The 16,334-nt window shown below is 42.5% G+C and overlaps 1 protein-coding gene across 2 annotated transcripts in view; it reads left to right on the forward strand.

Moving 5' to 3' along the window:
• Window positions 1–16,334, forward strand: part of CADPS (calcium dependent secretion activator) — a 355,693-nt gene that overhangs the window by 4,889 nt on the left and 334,470 nt on the right. For both annotated transcript variants that reach the window (XM_040628597.1, XM_040628596.1), the window contains exon 2: window positions 9,266–9,598. In XM_040628597.1, coding sequence (XP_040484531.1) covers window positions 9,266–9,598 — 333 coding nt within the window. The remainder of the gene's footprint in view (window positions 1–9,265; window positions 9,599–16,334) is intronic.

Here is a 16,334-nt window from a genome sequence, read left to right on the forward strand (position 1 = left end):
AAGGGGCATTGGCAGGCATAAACTGCAGGTGTCCTCTACACTGGATGACATGCTATATTCAGTCTTTATGCTTGACCTTTTTTTTTTTTTTTTTTTTTAATCTAAGTGAAGTAGAAGTCAGGTCATATCTGGCTCTTTTTCTAAAATGAAGCTATATATTTTCCAGTAAGCAAAACTGCTCTAAGTCCTCAGTGGCCTTAAAACAGATGTCTCCCTCGGAGAGGAGTAGCTGTCCATGGTAAAGATATTTGTTCTCATGGGGAAAGTGGAGCAAGGCGGCAGAGGGCAGAGTGGTTTAGGAGGCTGTGTCGTGTCTGCAAGATGTGGGGTTGAATTCTAGCTCCACTGCACACTGGCTTGGGGACCTCAGCCAAGGGTGAGCCTCAGTGACATTATCTGTACTAGGACCTTCCTGCATAATTGTTGTCAGGATTAAATCACACACACACACACACACACACACACACACACACACACAACCTCACCCTCAGTCTGGCACCTGGAAAGTGCCAGCATAAATATATTAAGTTTGGAGGGGGAGGATGGTGGTCAGTACACACCTGATGCATAGAAATAGTAGGAGAGAGTTGAAAATTAATAGAATCAATCCACTTCCCTAGTTTCAGGGCCTGGGTGTGGGGTAGGGGAGGTACAAGCTCAAGGCTGGGGGCCAGGGTATAGAAATAGGAAATGGATGGAACTGCTTTTGCTGCTAACCTACCACCGCCTACTGCTTCTGAAGTCCCAGATCTGCTTCTAAAGTTTGCACCAGGATCTTTTACTTTTGGTGAAAGGTATCTTTCAGATCCAAAGGTGCATTTTATTTTAGAAACTGACATGCTCCTTGCCTCAGTGAAGGTAAAATATGTAATTTTTCCATGTAGAGAGAGTGTTTAAAGTGATTATAAAGTAAAACATAACATAAAAATTATAAATATGTACTATAGAAATTATAAAAATAGGTAACGTAGAAAGAAATCTAAAGCACTTGGTTGGAAAACCACCTGTAATCCCGTCACCCTAGACAATCACTATTAAATGTTGGTATGTATCTTTTCAAGTATCTTTAATGTGTCTGTACACATAAAGATAGATATTTGATTTCCAAATTAAGATTATCAGGAGAATAACTACAAAATATTACTAACCCACTTGTTTCATTTAGCACAGTGGGTTTCAATTTCTTTCCTGCTTCTGCAAAGTCATACTTATGACATATTCTCATCAGTTTTATTATCTGTACTGTTCTCAATCCAGGGTCATGCTCCTATCCCCCAACTTCACTTTACCTCTACCATTGGAATTATCTGCTTTGACAATCTATCAGGACATCTTTTGATGCTAATGAGAAAATATTATCTTTTACGTGACTGCATGATATTCTATTTAAAAATAACAGTTAACTTTTATCACATTCAGTAGTAAATATAATAGGCACCATTACAGACACTATGCTCACCAATTTTCTTAACTTAAATTCAATTAGCCAACTTGTAGTACATCTTTAGTTTCAGATGTAGTGTTCAGTAATTTATAAGTTGCAAATAACACTCAGGGCTCATCACATCACATGCCCTTCTTAGGGCCCATCTCCCAAGTATCCCATTCCCCCACCTACCTCCCCTCCAGCAACCCTCAGTTTGTTTCCTAGAGTTTCCTCGTGGTTTTTCTCCCTCTCTGATGAGCTCCCATTCTGTTTTCCCTCACTTCCCCTACGGTCCTCTGCCCTGTTTCTTATATTCCACATATGAGTGAAACCATGTGATAACTGTCTTTCTGTGATTGACTTATTTAGCTCAGCATAATACCCTCCAGTTCCATCCACATCGATGTAAATGGTAAGTATTCACCCTTTCTGATGGCTGAGTAATATTCCATTGTGTGTATGTATGTATATATATACCACATCTTCTTTAACCATTCGTCTGTCAGTGGACATCTCAGCTCTTTCCACAGTTTGGCCATTGTGGACATTGCTGCTATGAATATTGGGGTGCAGGTGGGGTAGCTCTATTTTTAACATCTTGAGGAACCTCCATACTGTTTTCCAGAGTGGCTGTACAGCTTGCACACCCACCAGCAGTGTAAGAGGGTTCCCTTTTCTCCTCATCCTTGCCATTTGTTGTTTCCTGACTTAATTTTAGCCATTCTGACTGGTATGTGGTATCTTATTGTGGTTCTGTATTTCCCTGATGCCAAGTGATGTGGAGCATTTTTTTCATGTGTCTGTTGGCCATTTGTAATGTCTTCTTTGGAGAAATGCCTGTTTGTGTCTTCTGCCCATTTTTTGACTGGATTATTTGTTTTTTGGGTGCTGAGTTTGATAAGTTCTTAATAGATCTTGGATATTAACCCTTTATCTAATATGTCATTTGCAAATATCTTCTCCCATTCTGTTGGTTGGGAGTTTTAGTTTTGTTGGCTGGTTCCTTTGCTGTGCAAGAGCTTTTTATCTTGATGAAGTCCTAGTAGTTCATTTTTGCTTTTGTTTCCCTTGCTTTGGAAACATGTCTAGCAAGAAGTTGCGGTGGCCAAGGTCACAGAGGTTGCTGCCTGTGTTCTCCTCTAGGATTTTGATGGATTCCTGTCTCACGTTCAGGTCTTTCATCCATTTTGAGCTTATCATTGTGTATGGTGTAAGAAAATGGTCCAGTTTCATTCTTCTTCATGTGGCTGTCCATTTTCCCAGTGCCATTTATATGCTTACCAATTGATATGCATTGCTTCAGTGAATCCTCATCCAAATCCTACATGGGAGGGTTGTTAGGATTCCTGTTTGAAAGATGGGGCAGCCAAAGCCCAGAAAGATTATGTAATTTGCTCAGTTGACAAAGCCAGCAACTGGTAGAGTTGGGACTTGAACTCTGGGCCGTCTGATACTATAGTCTACTCTTCATAGTAGCTGTGTAGCATTCATTAGTAGCAACCAAGTTGTTGTGGGTTTTTTTAAACCTTATTTACTCTAACATCTAGGTATTTTTCTTTTTTATGTTGGAATGACATGCTTTTGTAAAGCAGGAAAGGATCAGAGAGTGGGAGCTGGGCCAACTTTATCCCGTTGCCTGTACAGTCATTAAGTACTGATGTGCATGTGTGTTCCTAAAACAACCTTGAGGTTGCTTGGCTCTGGCGATGGAGGAAAGAACTGATGGATGAGGTCAAGTCACTGAATTGACTGCCCTTCACCATTCTGTATTTATTTGTTTATCTTCCATCTCCCATTATGATCTGTCTGGGAAGTTGGCAGAGGAGCAGGAAGGATTTATGGATGTGCCTCACAGAACTGTGTCTGGGGTTGAAGTCTCTTGCAAGAGCCACCAAAAAACAAAACAGGAAACAGAAACACCAGCTACAGCTCCCACTACAGATGGATTTCCAGGATGGTTTTAGAGATACCCAAGCACATTGGTATTCAGGGTCTGTATTCACTACAGGGTGAGGCTGGCCCAGACCCTTCTGACACTTCCCTTCTGACAGACTGAAAAGCCAAGACAAATGATTTGCCTGGAAAATTAGTTTTCTGCTGCCACTTTCTCTCCCTATGGCTGCCTCGTCTTCTGTTTGGCACTTCATCTTTGTTGTCTCCTCAGTCTCCGGCCTCCTTCCTCACGCTCTTGACATTCTACTCATCTCCCCTCATGCTGGGTCTGGCAGTCATATCTTATCTCTGGACAAATGAAGCCCTCTGTTTCTCAAAGTCCTTTCAGTTTGATCCTTGTCAAAGAAGGCTGGCTGAATTAATCCCATGTGACAGCAAAGGAGAGTGAGGGTTCTAGAAGTTAAGTGACTGTCATCTACTAGTAGTTGAATAAATATTTATTGAGTGACTACTTTATACAAAGAAGAGTCTATGTGAAGCAGATGATGTGTGCAGTATCCAGGGGTCACCCAGTCAGTTATGGATGCCACCTAGGAGCAGTGGGCCAGCATCCTCATTTCTTACCCCTGTTGTGATGGCCCTTGGGAAATCTAGCCTCAGTCCATTGTTTTAAGAGACCGATATATGGTGCTTGTTTATTTTCCCTTCACCTTCTTGCTCCCATCCGATATAATCCCAATAGAATCTCTGCTTTGAGACATCTACTTTGTGTTGTCAATTCACTCATTCTTCTTTTTAAAGATTTTATTCATTTGAGTGAGAGACAGAGAGAGAGAGAGAGAGAGAGAGAGGAAGAGAGCACATAAGCAGGGGGAGAGGCAGAGGGAGAGGGAGAAGCAGACTCCCTGCTGAGTTGGGAACCCAACGTGGGGCTCAATCCCAGGACCTGGAGATCATGACCTGAGCCGAAAGCAGATGCTTAACCATCTGAGCCACCCAGGTGCCCCTCATTCATTCATTCTTAACACAGCACCAACTATGTTCCAGGCAGTGTCTTAGGCACTCAGAAAAACGAATGGGAAAAAAAAAAAAAAAAACTCCTGCATTCTTGGAACTTACAGTCTAGCTGGAGCTCAGATATTAACCAGAAAGTCAGAGAGACAAATGGCAGCTATGGAAGGGCTTTGGAGGAAAGGAATATGGTGCTAAGAGCTTATAACGGGGGCCTGCTCCAGGTTTGTGGGACACTGGTATGGACAGATGGGAGGAGAGTATGGCTGCTTTGTTGATGAGATGTTTTAAGTCATTGATGGTCATTAGAGCTGACTACAAAGAATTAACCCCTTTGCATCCCCACCACCATCATCACTCATCAGTGCTCCTGCAAGTGCTCCCCCACCTGGCCTCCTACCTATTCTCTTAGCCCCCTTCAGGTTGGTTTTCCACATTAAAGCCAGAGAATCTGAACTTGATTATGCCATGTCCCACTTAAAACCTTCAGTGGCTTCCCAGTGCCCTTCAAATGAAGACCAATATCCTTAATGTGGCCTGCCATACCTTCCACCATCTGGCTCCTTCCTGCCATTGGTCACACCCCACCACTCACTGCCACAGCCACAGCCACAGCCACAGCCACAATGGCTCTCCCTATTTCCTCAGCCACTCGGGGTCTTTACACATATTGTTCCTTCTCTCTAAAATACTCTCTTTTTTTTTTAAAAAAAGATTTTATTTATTTATCCGACAGAGACAGAGACAGCCAGCGAGAGAGGGAACACAAGCAAGGGGAGTGGGAGAGGAAGAAGCAAGCTCATAGCAGAAGAGCCTGATGTGGGGCTCGATCCCACAACGCCGGGATCACGCCCTGAGCCGAAGGCAGACGCTTAACCGCTGTGCCACCCAGGCGCCCCTCTAAAATACTCTTTTACTCTCTTTTTACCTACCCATTGTTTACATATCATCCCAAAGGAGTTTTCCTCCAGGAAGGCTTTCCTTGCTCCATACTGGAATAGATTCCTAGCTATAGACACCCATGGTCCTTTGTACTTCCCATTGAAAGCTCATGTCCCAGATTGTAATATTTCTATGGGATTATTATTATGTTGTGGAGGCATGAAGGCTGGATCTGCATCTGTTTTGCTCACCACTGTATTGCTGGCACCTGGCACAGTGCCTTCCACCTAGCGAGTGCCCAAAGAAAGGATGAATGTGATCATGAAGAATACAAACATTACAACTAAAAGGCAACCTCAAATTTTTTTTTTGCTCAATTCTCTTCGTGTACAAATAAGAAACTGGAGAACCAGAGAGGGGAGGTAACCTACCCAAGGTCACACAACAGATTAGTAGTAGAGTTGGCCTAGGACCATGGTGTATAGCTCCTGCCTCAATACTACACTCCAGAAGCTTCCTCTCTTTGCCTCGAAACTTTGATGTTCTTTGAGACCCAAACCATAACTGAGATAAGATGTATTAGGTAGATGGAGAAACTATCTGCATTAAACATAGCAGATTTTCAGGAAAATTCTTTATTTCATTAAAGCTCCTAAGGCCTGAGGATTTAGTTGAAGCTCTTTTTCTACAATTGACTTTTAAATGAACTCTAAGGTCTCAACTGAGTACTGGTTAGTTCCCAGGCACAGAGAAGCAGGCCATGGCCCTTGCCTGTGAAGCAAATCCTCAGCCCTCCTTCTTTTTAAATTAGTTCATTAATTTGGCAGTAGATGGAGCCCACCTTTCTAACATCTCTCCTCCCCAAGGAAGTCTTTGCGATGAAGCAGGAGGCAATGAAATGTCCCCAAGCAGTGCTGTCTCCTGGCTAACAAGGGCATTTCTTGAAATCTGACAGGGGAGTGAACATTTGTTCTGCCTCTGGAAGGATATTTATGCACCTTCTGAAGTGTGACCAGGACACAGCTCAAAAATGTCAGATGTTTCCTCTTCATGAATATGAAGCAGCAGTTTCACCGCCTTGTATTACACCTCAGAACCATGTAGCTTGTGTACACTTCCAAATGGTGGGCACTGGAGCAAAAGTAAGCTGTTCTTAATGGACGGCTTGGTCCCAGGACCTAGGAAGCACCTGCAAAACAACCAGGGGTTCTTCACCAGACAGAAGAGGTTCTCCACCAGACAGGCAAGACCCTTAGGGAAGGAAGGAACCAGGCTGAGATTTAAAAAACAAACCAAAACAAAACATACCCATGTAATCAGCCAGTTTGAGTTACCAAGAACAAGTCCCTACCCCTCTCTGGAGTCTTGGTGTTCAGCCTATAAGATGGACTGAATAGAATGCCTACCATAATCTTTATTCATTTGCTTCTAAAGTGCCAGGCTAGGGGCGCCTGGGTGGCACAGCGGTTAAGCGTCTGCCTTTGGCTCAGGGCGTGATCCCGGCGTTATGGGATCGAGCCCCACGTCAGGCTCCTCCGCTATGAGCCTGCTTCTTCCTCTCCCGCTCCCCCTGCTTGTGTTCCCTCTCTCACTGGCTGTCTCTATCTCTGTCTAATAAATAAATAAAATCTTTAAAAATAAATAAAGTGCCAGGCTCTGTAGGAGAGGTGGATGACATTGTGGGGAAACAAGAAGGGCGCAGCCCTAATGGAGTTCACATTTCAGGAAGGGCGACATTAAATACATATTTACCGAATACTTGTTCAATTTCAAGTGTGGTGAGTATCACTGAGAGGATAAAATGAAATATAAATGGTGGTTAACATGTGTCAGACCTCATGCCAGGTACTTTGCACATAATGACAGTAACAGCCACGGTGGGGTCCAAGATGGCGACGTGGAAAGACCCTGAGCTCCCCTCCTCCACAGGGACAAACCAAATCTACACCTATTTATGGAGCACTTCCTCCTGAAGGAGAACTGAGGGCTGACAGGATAGCTTCTGTATGACAAAAGCTGAAGAGACCACACAGAGAACAGTAAGAGACAGGGACAGGGTAATGAAAGGGACTCGTACCCCCAAAGCTGCCAACTGCAGAAGGGAGGGACCGTGCGGAGGGACCCGAGGGCACAGACAAAAGCCGCAGTTTACAGGAGCAACGAGACTATAGCGGGACTAGTCCTAGAGCGCCGCGGGCTGGCCAGAGAGCCGAGGGAACTCTGGGTCAGAGAGGCTGGTGAGCCGCTGGGTTTACGCCCCCTCCACGCGACGGGAGCTGCGGTCTGGACGCCATAGCCCGCCGCCGCCTCAGCCGGCCTGGGTGTCGTAGCCCGCGTCAGCACCACCGGTCCTCCCCAAGGCGGCCGCGGCCCTCTGCACACCCGGGCACCTCTGGTTGGCCCTCACTGCAGCTCTAGCTGCGGCGACGCAGGTACAGAGCACCCCCAGAACATTCGACGCCCACACGACTTGGGCTTCGGGCAGCTTGCTAGGGTATCCCAGCATACAGTGCTCCGGGACCTCGTGGCCCATGCCCCGCTTCGGCCCCAGCACCCCCCGCAACCCCCACGAAGGCACCCCCTGTGCAGAATGCCGCAGAATGCCCCGGGAGCCCCAGTCCATGCCCGCCTTGGTTCCAGCCACCCAAGGACCTGGGTTTCAGGTCATGCATGCCCTACATGGAGTGCCTCAGCCAGGACCTTACCTCAGCTCTAGTCACCCCGCTCGGGCACGCCCCGCAGTGAGCACTGGGGACACCCTGGCTTGTAAGGGTTGGCGAGGTCTTGGAGAAAAAGGAACGTGGATGCGCTGTTGGTGAGAATGTAAATTGATGCAGCCACTTTGGAAAACAGTGTGGAGGTTCCTCAGAAAATTAAAAATAGAAATACAATATAATCCCCTAATTCCACTACTGGGTATTTACCCAAAGAAAACAAAAACACTGATTTGAAAAAATATGTGCACCCCAGTACTCAGTGCAGCATTATTTACAGTAGCCAAGGTATACAAGCAACCAAAGTGTCCATCAGTAGATGAATGGTTAATGAAGATGTGGTGTGTGTGTGTACATGTACACACGTGAGAATATTACTTAGACGTAAAAAAGAATGAGATCCTGCCCTTTGCTACAACATGGATGGACCTAGAGGATATTATTCTAAGTGAAATAAGTCTGATAGAAAAAGACAAATGCTCTATGATTTCACTTATATGTGGAGTCTAAAAAACAAAACAAGTGAATAAAAAAAAGCAGAAATGGACCCATAAAGATAGAGAACAAATTAATGGTTGCCAGAGGAGATGGGGTGGGAGATGGGCAAAATGGGTGAAGGGGAATGGGAGATACCAGCTTCCAGTTATGTTATGAGGAAGTCCTGGGGTAAAAGGCAGAACATAAGGAATATAGTCAGTGGTATTATAATAGCATTGTACGCTGACAGATGGTAGCTACACTGTGGGGAGTGTGACATAACATATAAACTTGTTGAATCATTATGTTATATGCCTGAAACTAACACAACATTGTACGTTGACTACACTTCAATGTAAAAAGTCAAAAAAATAATAACTATAATACAACCCATATGGCATTACTGTGGTCCACCTTTTAAAGGGGTTCTCATATATGAACCCATTTAATCCTCCTTTAAAACTATGTATGATTTAGAGACCACGATTATCCTATTTTATGGATGAAAAAACTGAGGTATAAAGAGGTTAACTTGATGAAAGAAACAACGGCCAATAAGTGGCAAAGAAAGAACCCAGCTGTTTGAGCACAGAATCTAGATAGTATATGCTGCCTTTCATGATATTACTGTACCAATGTAATCCTTTTAACAACCTGGTAAGTACTATTATTATTTTTATTTTCCAGATGTGGACACAAAAGCAAAACATGTAAGTGACTTCTCTGAGTTCACACAATAGGAGGTAGTGGGGCAGGATGCTGGTCCCTCCCATTATGCCGGTCAGCCCAGCCCTCAGCCCTAGGAAACTGGTATTTCCAGGGCTGAGTCCTTAACGTCTTTCCTGTCCCTATTCTTGCTCAGGTGTTCCTGAAGAGCGACCGTGTGGCCCGTATGGTGCAGAGTGGAGGCTGCTCTGCCAATGACTCCAGGGAGGTCTTCAAGAAGCACATTGAGAAGAGGGTGCGCAGCCTGCCTGAGATCGATGGCCTCAGCAAGGAGACTGTGCTGAGCTCCTGGATGGCCAAGTTTGATGCTATCTACCGTGGGGAAGAAGACCCCAGGAAGCAGCAGGCCCGGATGACAGCCAGTGCAGCCTCCGAGCTGATTCTGAGCAAGGAGCAGCTCTATGAGATGTTCCAGAACATTCTTGGGATCAAGAAATTCGAACATCAGCTCCTATACAATGCATGCCAGGTAAGGTGTCTCTCACCTGGGCCCTGAGCTGTGACTAGGGTCGCATTATGATTAGGCACTGTTATCTTTATGGGCCACTTCTTGATTGAAAAAAAATAATTAAAATTATATTTTACAACTGCATTGGTGAAAATTTAATATAATCCAGGCCAGAATATGTTCATGTTTATCTTCTGGTTTTAAAAGAAATGAAAACATTTTTGTATACCCCTAAAAGTCTTGTGGGCCTTAGGCACTGTATATATCCTGTCTAATAGGTAAGTTCATTTCATGAGTATAGCCTGACTCCTGTATGTTGAAAAAGCTAAAAGATCAAAACAATTTTTTAAAAAGATGGTTTTGCCTTTAAAATATATGATGTATACCAGTTGAGTGGCTTGTACTTCCTCATCTGGGGCGACAAATGGACTTAGTTCCTCATCATCGAGAGTAATTACTTAAAATAGAAAGCTTTCAGAAGGTCTGAGTATATCATACCAGTATATTAGTCACATCATGAATTTCCAAGTGGATTTGAGGGGGCTAGCCGAGACTCTGCTTGGGCCCACTCAAAATGGGCCTATATTTTCTCTGGATCAGGGGTTGTGGGAGTGAGGTGTTCTAGATCTTCATTTCCTACCTAACCTTTCCATTAGTCATTCAACAAATACTTGTTGAATGAGTGCCTACTTTGCAGTCTTTGCAAATTTTAGTGAGTGTCACTTAGGAGCATTTTTAAAATTCACATTCCCAGGTCCCAAACCTAGAGATTCTGTTTCTGCATTTTCAGGGCAGTGCTCAGGAATCTGCATTTTAGGCAAGGGCTTCCCTTTACTGCCTTTCTCCTTTTAAGAGCCATTAACGAAACTCAGCTTTGCCCTGATTTCCCTGGGCTAACTCTGCCCCTAAGGTAGGTTAAATTAAGACACTATAGTACATTGGCCGAATTGTGCCTTGCTCAGAATCAGACAGACCGAGATAAACCTTAATATGACCTTCACTAGTTTTGTGGCCTTGGGGAGTTAGTTAACCTCCTCACACATGAGCTCGGAATGAAATTGTTATAAGGATTCAATGTGTATAAAGCCCAGAGCAACATGGGGCACTTTATAAATGGTAGCAGTTAAAATATAGTCTACCAGAAGAGGCAAAAAGTCCACAGACAGTATCAGAACAGTGCCATAAATGCTTAACATAAGAACTACAAGATTTTGGGGCGCCTGGGTGGCACAGCGGTTAAGCGTCTGCCTTCGGCTCAGGGCGTGATCCCGGCGTTATGGGATCGAGTCCCACATCAGGCTCCTCCGCTGTGAGCCTGCTTCTTCCTCTCCCACTCCCCCTGCTTGTGTTCCCTCTCTCGCTGGCTGTCTCTATCTCTGTCGAATAAATAAATAAAATCTTAAAAAAAAAAAAAAAAGAACTACAAGATTTTGAGGCTTACTTCTTTCTACTTTCATGGCTACCCTCTAGGTCAAGGCAGCAGCACCTCTCTTACCTGAACGACCACAGTGTCTACCCAACTGGTGACCCTGCCTCCTCTCTTGCCCCACAGTAACATGCCCACCACGCACCAACTAGTGCAAGCTTTTTAAAATATGAATTGAATCAGGTCACTCTTCTGTTTAAGACACTCCAGTAGCACCCCAACATCTTTAGAGTGACATCCTCACTCTTCTCTAAGGCTTGAGGCAGCACATGAACCACTCTTGCTCATACTGTTTTCCCTACATGCTCACTCACTGGACTTCTTTCTGTTTCCCTGACACACCAAATTCTGTGCCTTTTCATTTGCTCTTCCCTCAGCTTAGAACGCTCTTTGCATGAATGCCACAGCTTAAATGTCGACTTCTCTAAGAGGTCTTCCAAGACCACCCCATCGAAAGTTCTTTCTTGCCTTCTCTATCCCATCCTTTGTTCTATTTTTATCATAGTTTTTAACCGCTCTTTTCCATTCCTTGTTTATCTGTTTTTACCTGTTTATTACCTGTCTCATGCTCCACTCCCATCCTTCACCAGAATGAAGCCTTGGTGACCCATCTTTTGCCTCATTTGCTAATATTTCCGTAAAACAATGGCATGAAACAATTCTTGGCACATACTGTGTGCTCAGGAATTGCATATTGAGTTAATAAATGGATGATGGCAGTTTATTTTAATTGGTAGATAGGGTCTTGGTATCAACCATGATAGCTCACCCAGAACTTTCTGAATGTTTTAGTAAGTAGAAATCTGTTTATCATTCCATAATACAATATAGACATTGCATTCAAAGATATTTCTCACATCCTATTTTCTTCTCAGCCAGTTTCAATTCAGAACACTGATTGCCAACCCAAAGGTAGATGTTTTCTTTGTGGGTCAAGAAATATCTTGAAATGACCAGATAAATCTCAATATGAAATTAAATTAAATCTTTCTTTTTATTTAAAATACTACTGTACCACACTTGGCGCTTTTAGAGTGGGGTGAGCAGATGGTATTCCCACCTATCACCAGCACCATCTTCTCTACCACAAGAATATGGGTTGTCAAATCACCTGCCTGGGTTATAAGTAACATTCAAAATCACAGAGCTAGTTAAGTGTTCCTAAACCTGCCAATCACAAAATGATTCCAGAGATTAATTTTTCTTCTTCTTAGAAACAGCAGCATTATTGGAATGAATACATGACTATGCCATTTCTCATCTCAGTGTTTTGTGAACTTGTTGAATAAAGTGGCAGGATTATGTTTGCCCCCTAAAAATGAATTATTTAGATTCATAATCTCAACATGTTTTCCATGAGTTAGAAAAAACATACAGTACTCTTGTTGGCCTAAATAAAGAGGTAAACTGAGGTAATCTCAAACTTGTCAAAAAGATAAGTTTATTCGGGAATAGCAGAGGAATTGCAATTCCAGACATGCAAACTATAGCAAGCTACAGGTGAGTCTGTTGAAGGTTTGGAGTAGGCTCTATTTAAGTCAGTCTCTCAGTCCTTAAGTTTTGTTTTCCTAAGGACACATGCATGAGATTTTCCATTTTATGTGCCCTGGTTCCGTTTTAGATTGAAATTCGTTCACATTTCCACCTTTTGATCAAGATCTTTTTCAGAAAACAGCTGTGATCAATTATATCATTCAGATGTTGTTTGCTAATTTTCTTAAAAGTGTAATTGGATTGCAGGTGGATTGTATTCTATGTCCCATGGAGCTTAGGAGGGTAATCCGCAGGTGTCTTTTCCCATTAAGGTGAGGAGGACCATCCTCAGGTGTCTTGTCCCGTGGGGGAGGGAAATGTAGAGTTTCACTTGCCTCATTTGAACAAGAGTATTGAAAAATGAGGGATCTCAGCTATGTGCCTCTGAAGTAGACAGTTTAGTTTCCACTGTCAGTTGAATTGCAAGAAAAGCCTTTGAAAGGAAAAGAATTTTATTTTGTACATACATTTGGGAATGAGGCATTTGTTTACTAATACCAAACAGTAGGAATTTAATTAAAAAGATTAAACTGAGGCTCAAAAGCCCAATGATACCTATTGATTGAAATGCACTTCTCAACCAGCTTCCCCACTTGCCTGTATTTAGTAGTTCAAAAATGCCCCAAGTTCCAGGAGCTTGGCCAATTTCTGCTAGCAAATTGATACTGTCCTTCATTGTTTTTAGTTCTTGTGTTATTTTCCCTGACTTACTGACATAAAAACTAAATTCTTCTCCAAGTAGGGCACAGGTTCCCCTCTGCTGAGCAGCGAGGAGGTTAAGGGCTCTGTAGTTTTTGTAGGACTATTTCAGCAAGGCTGTCTATTTGAGTTTGTTGATATGCAAAAGCTCAGATAGAAGCATTGAAACGGGTAGACATAACTACAGAAAGATTGTGAATTGCTTTTTCAAGGTCTGCTACTCCAACCCAAGCTAAAAAGGCTCTGGCAAAAGCCTGCCCCAAACCCTCTCTATCTACTGTAGGGTTATATGTAGGCATCCATCCAAAATCATAACCTTCCCAGTTCTGACATGCCCTTTTAAGTTGATAGAGGACCCCAGATTAGGTATATAATCAGTGAAGGAAGAGTTTTTCTAATTTCAGCATCAGAGGTGAGGCCAGTGATCCCAAAACATCCCTTCCAGTTAAGGGGAAATGTATAGTTCATGTTTCATAGTTCATAAAAAGAAATACCCAATGTCTTCTAAGGCACAGTTGGGTCTCTTTGCCCAGATATTTTTCCTTGGAATAAAAGAGGGGATCTTATGATCAGAAATATAATCATTGTAATCATAATCTGATTTACTAGCATTGTGGGAATGATTATGTGAGTACCTTAAATTTCGGTAGATCTGAAGTAACAAGGGAGCTGACCTAGTATAAGTAAGATTTTGGAACGGTTTGTTATTTGGTCTGAATCGGAGTTTCTTTTCTTCATGATACCAACAGCCTTTTAGATCTCCATTTTTGTTTTTCCTATTCAGGGGCCAGTTGTAGTGTTTTCCTGTTTAATTCTCTTTTTTTTTTTTAATAATGATTTTTTATTATATTATGTTAGTCACCATACAGTACATCCCCGGTTTTCGATGTAAGGCTTGATGATTCATTAGTTGTGTATAACACCCAGTGCACCATGCAATATGTGCCCTCCTTACTACCCATCACCGGTCTATCCCATTCCCCCACCCCCCTCCCCTCTGTAGCCCTCAGTTTGTTTCTCATAGTCCATAGTCTCTCATGTTTCATTCCTGTTTAATTCTCTTAAGTCATCACCAGGGGAAGTAGTTTTCTGGACCATGACTGGTTTAGTTTGTGAATCCCAAAAGCAGCATTTTTTTGTGGAGACATCAGTGAGGTGGTTTCCTTTGGCTTCCTGGGAGTCAGGCTTAGAATGCCTAGAGACTTTAATAATAGCTAGAGCTGCTGGCAAGAGCATAACATATAATAAATTTTGGATATAAGGGCCATTTTAAGGAAACCTGGAAGTAAGGAAACCTCATTTCGATACCATTCCAAAATCATGGGCTACTCCAAAGGTGTAGTGACTATCGGTATAGATGTTTGTGGTTTTACCTTTAGCAAGAATATATGCTCGAATAAGAGCTTATAATTTGGCTTATTGGGCTAAAGTGGCCAAAAGAAAGGGTGCAGTATCGATGACTTCAAAAGGAATTGATATCACATATCCAGCACAATATTTACGATTTTCATTTTTCAAGTAAGAACCATCAGTGAATCATGAGAAATCAACATTTGTCAAGGGGGTTTCTCATAAGTCATCAGTAGAGGTTAATAGATGATCCGTCAAAGTCAAACAGTCATGGGGGGTTTCTTTCGTGGAAGAAGGAGTGATATGAGGGGTAGTTAGCAAGAGAATTTCCTAAGAAGCAAGATGGCTTGTTGGAGGGTGTTGGATGCATTTAAGAGAGCTTAGACAGCATTAGGTACAAAGATGGTAAGAGAGGATCCCATGACTATTTCTTCAGTGACCTTTACTAGAAAGGCAGTGGCAGGGACAGCCCCAGGGTATTGGGGGTAAGGAACCGTAGGCCATGGGATCTAATTGTTGGCTCTAGTAACCCAAAGGTTGGTAGTAGCCCCCATATTTTGGGCTAAGTATTATGAGGGCATTTCCTTCTTTTTTTACATACAAAAAGGAAAAAGTAGCTGATAGTTTGGATTTCCCAGGATAAGTAGATTTATTAAGTTTTCCTTCAACTTGGTTTTTCCAGATAATGGGGTCATGGTTTTTAATAAGACATAGGGGCTAGGCCATTATGGACAAGTTTATTCCAACAATAACCAGCTGTCCCAAGAAAACCTGTAATTGACATTTGGTTTTAGGTTTTGGGAAGCTCAAGATGCCACGAAAGCTATCAGGATCTAGGTATAACCATTGTTCTGAGATTAAATGTCCTAAATACTGGATTGAATTTAAACAAATCACAACTTTGAGACTGTGTCCCTTAATTGCTAAGAGTTTTAACAGGTGAATACTATCTTCTTGTGAGGATGTTTAGGAGAATGAGCAGAGAAGTAAGTCATCTACATACTGTAGTAAGGTGAAACATCTAGAAATTTTCATATCCACTAGGCCAGCTTTTTTTTTTTTTTTTAATGATTTTTTTATTATATTATGTTAGTCACCATACAGTACATCCCCGGTTTCCGATGTAAGGCTTGATGATTCATTAGTTGTGTATAACACCCAGTGCACACTAGGTCAGCTTTTAAAATATTTGAGAAGTAAAGACTTTCAGTAAAATCTTAAGGTGTTACTATCCAGGTATATTGTTGTCCTTTCCGAGTAAAGGCAAAAGATACTGGTTAGCCTTATCAACTGGAATACTAAAGAATGCACTGCATAATTGATTTTGGTGAAAAATTTGCTTTCGGTAGGGATAGATGCCAGTAACTCTGGGGATTAGAAACAACAGGATGGTGAAGAATAATAATGTTATTTATTGCTCAGAGATCTTGGACAAATTTTCATCCTTAACCATGAGGTTTTCCTACAGGTAAAATAGGGATATTAGGATTGGTGCAAGGGGACAGTAAGTCCCTGTGCTTCATAGTCTTATGCCCAATTTAGCTTCTTTGTTCATGGGGGTATTGATTGATTCTGGGGAGAGGTTTCAAGGGATCAGTTTGGATCTTATCTTTGGGCACTATGAATTCTACATATGTCCTTGAGGGATTTTGCCCATAGAGCAGGGGATACTAAACATAATAATGGGGATAAGTCTGAAATTTGATCTGCCCTGATTTGTAAAGTACTTGTGAAAGAAAAAGGTTTGGA

The sequence above is a fragment of the Ursus maritimus genome, unplaced genomic scaffold, assembly GCF_017311325.1.
Source record: "Ursus maritimus isolate PB19 unplaced genomic scaffold, ASM1731132v1 scaffold_14, whole genome shotgun sequence".
In the NCBI taxonomy this organism is placed as follows: Eukaryota; Metazoa; Chordata; class Mammalia; order Carnivora; family Ursidae; genus Ursus; species Ursus maritimus.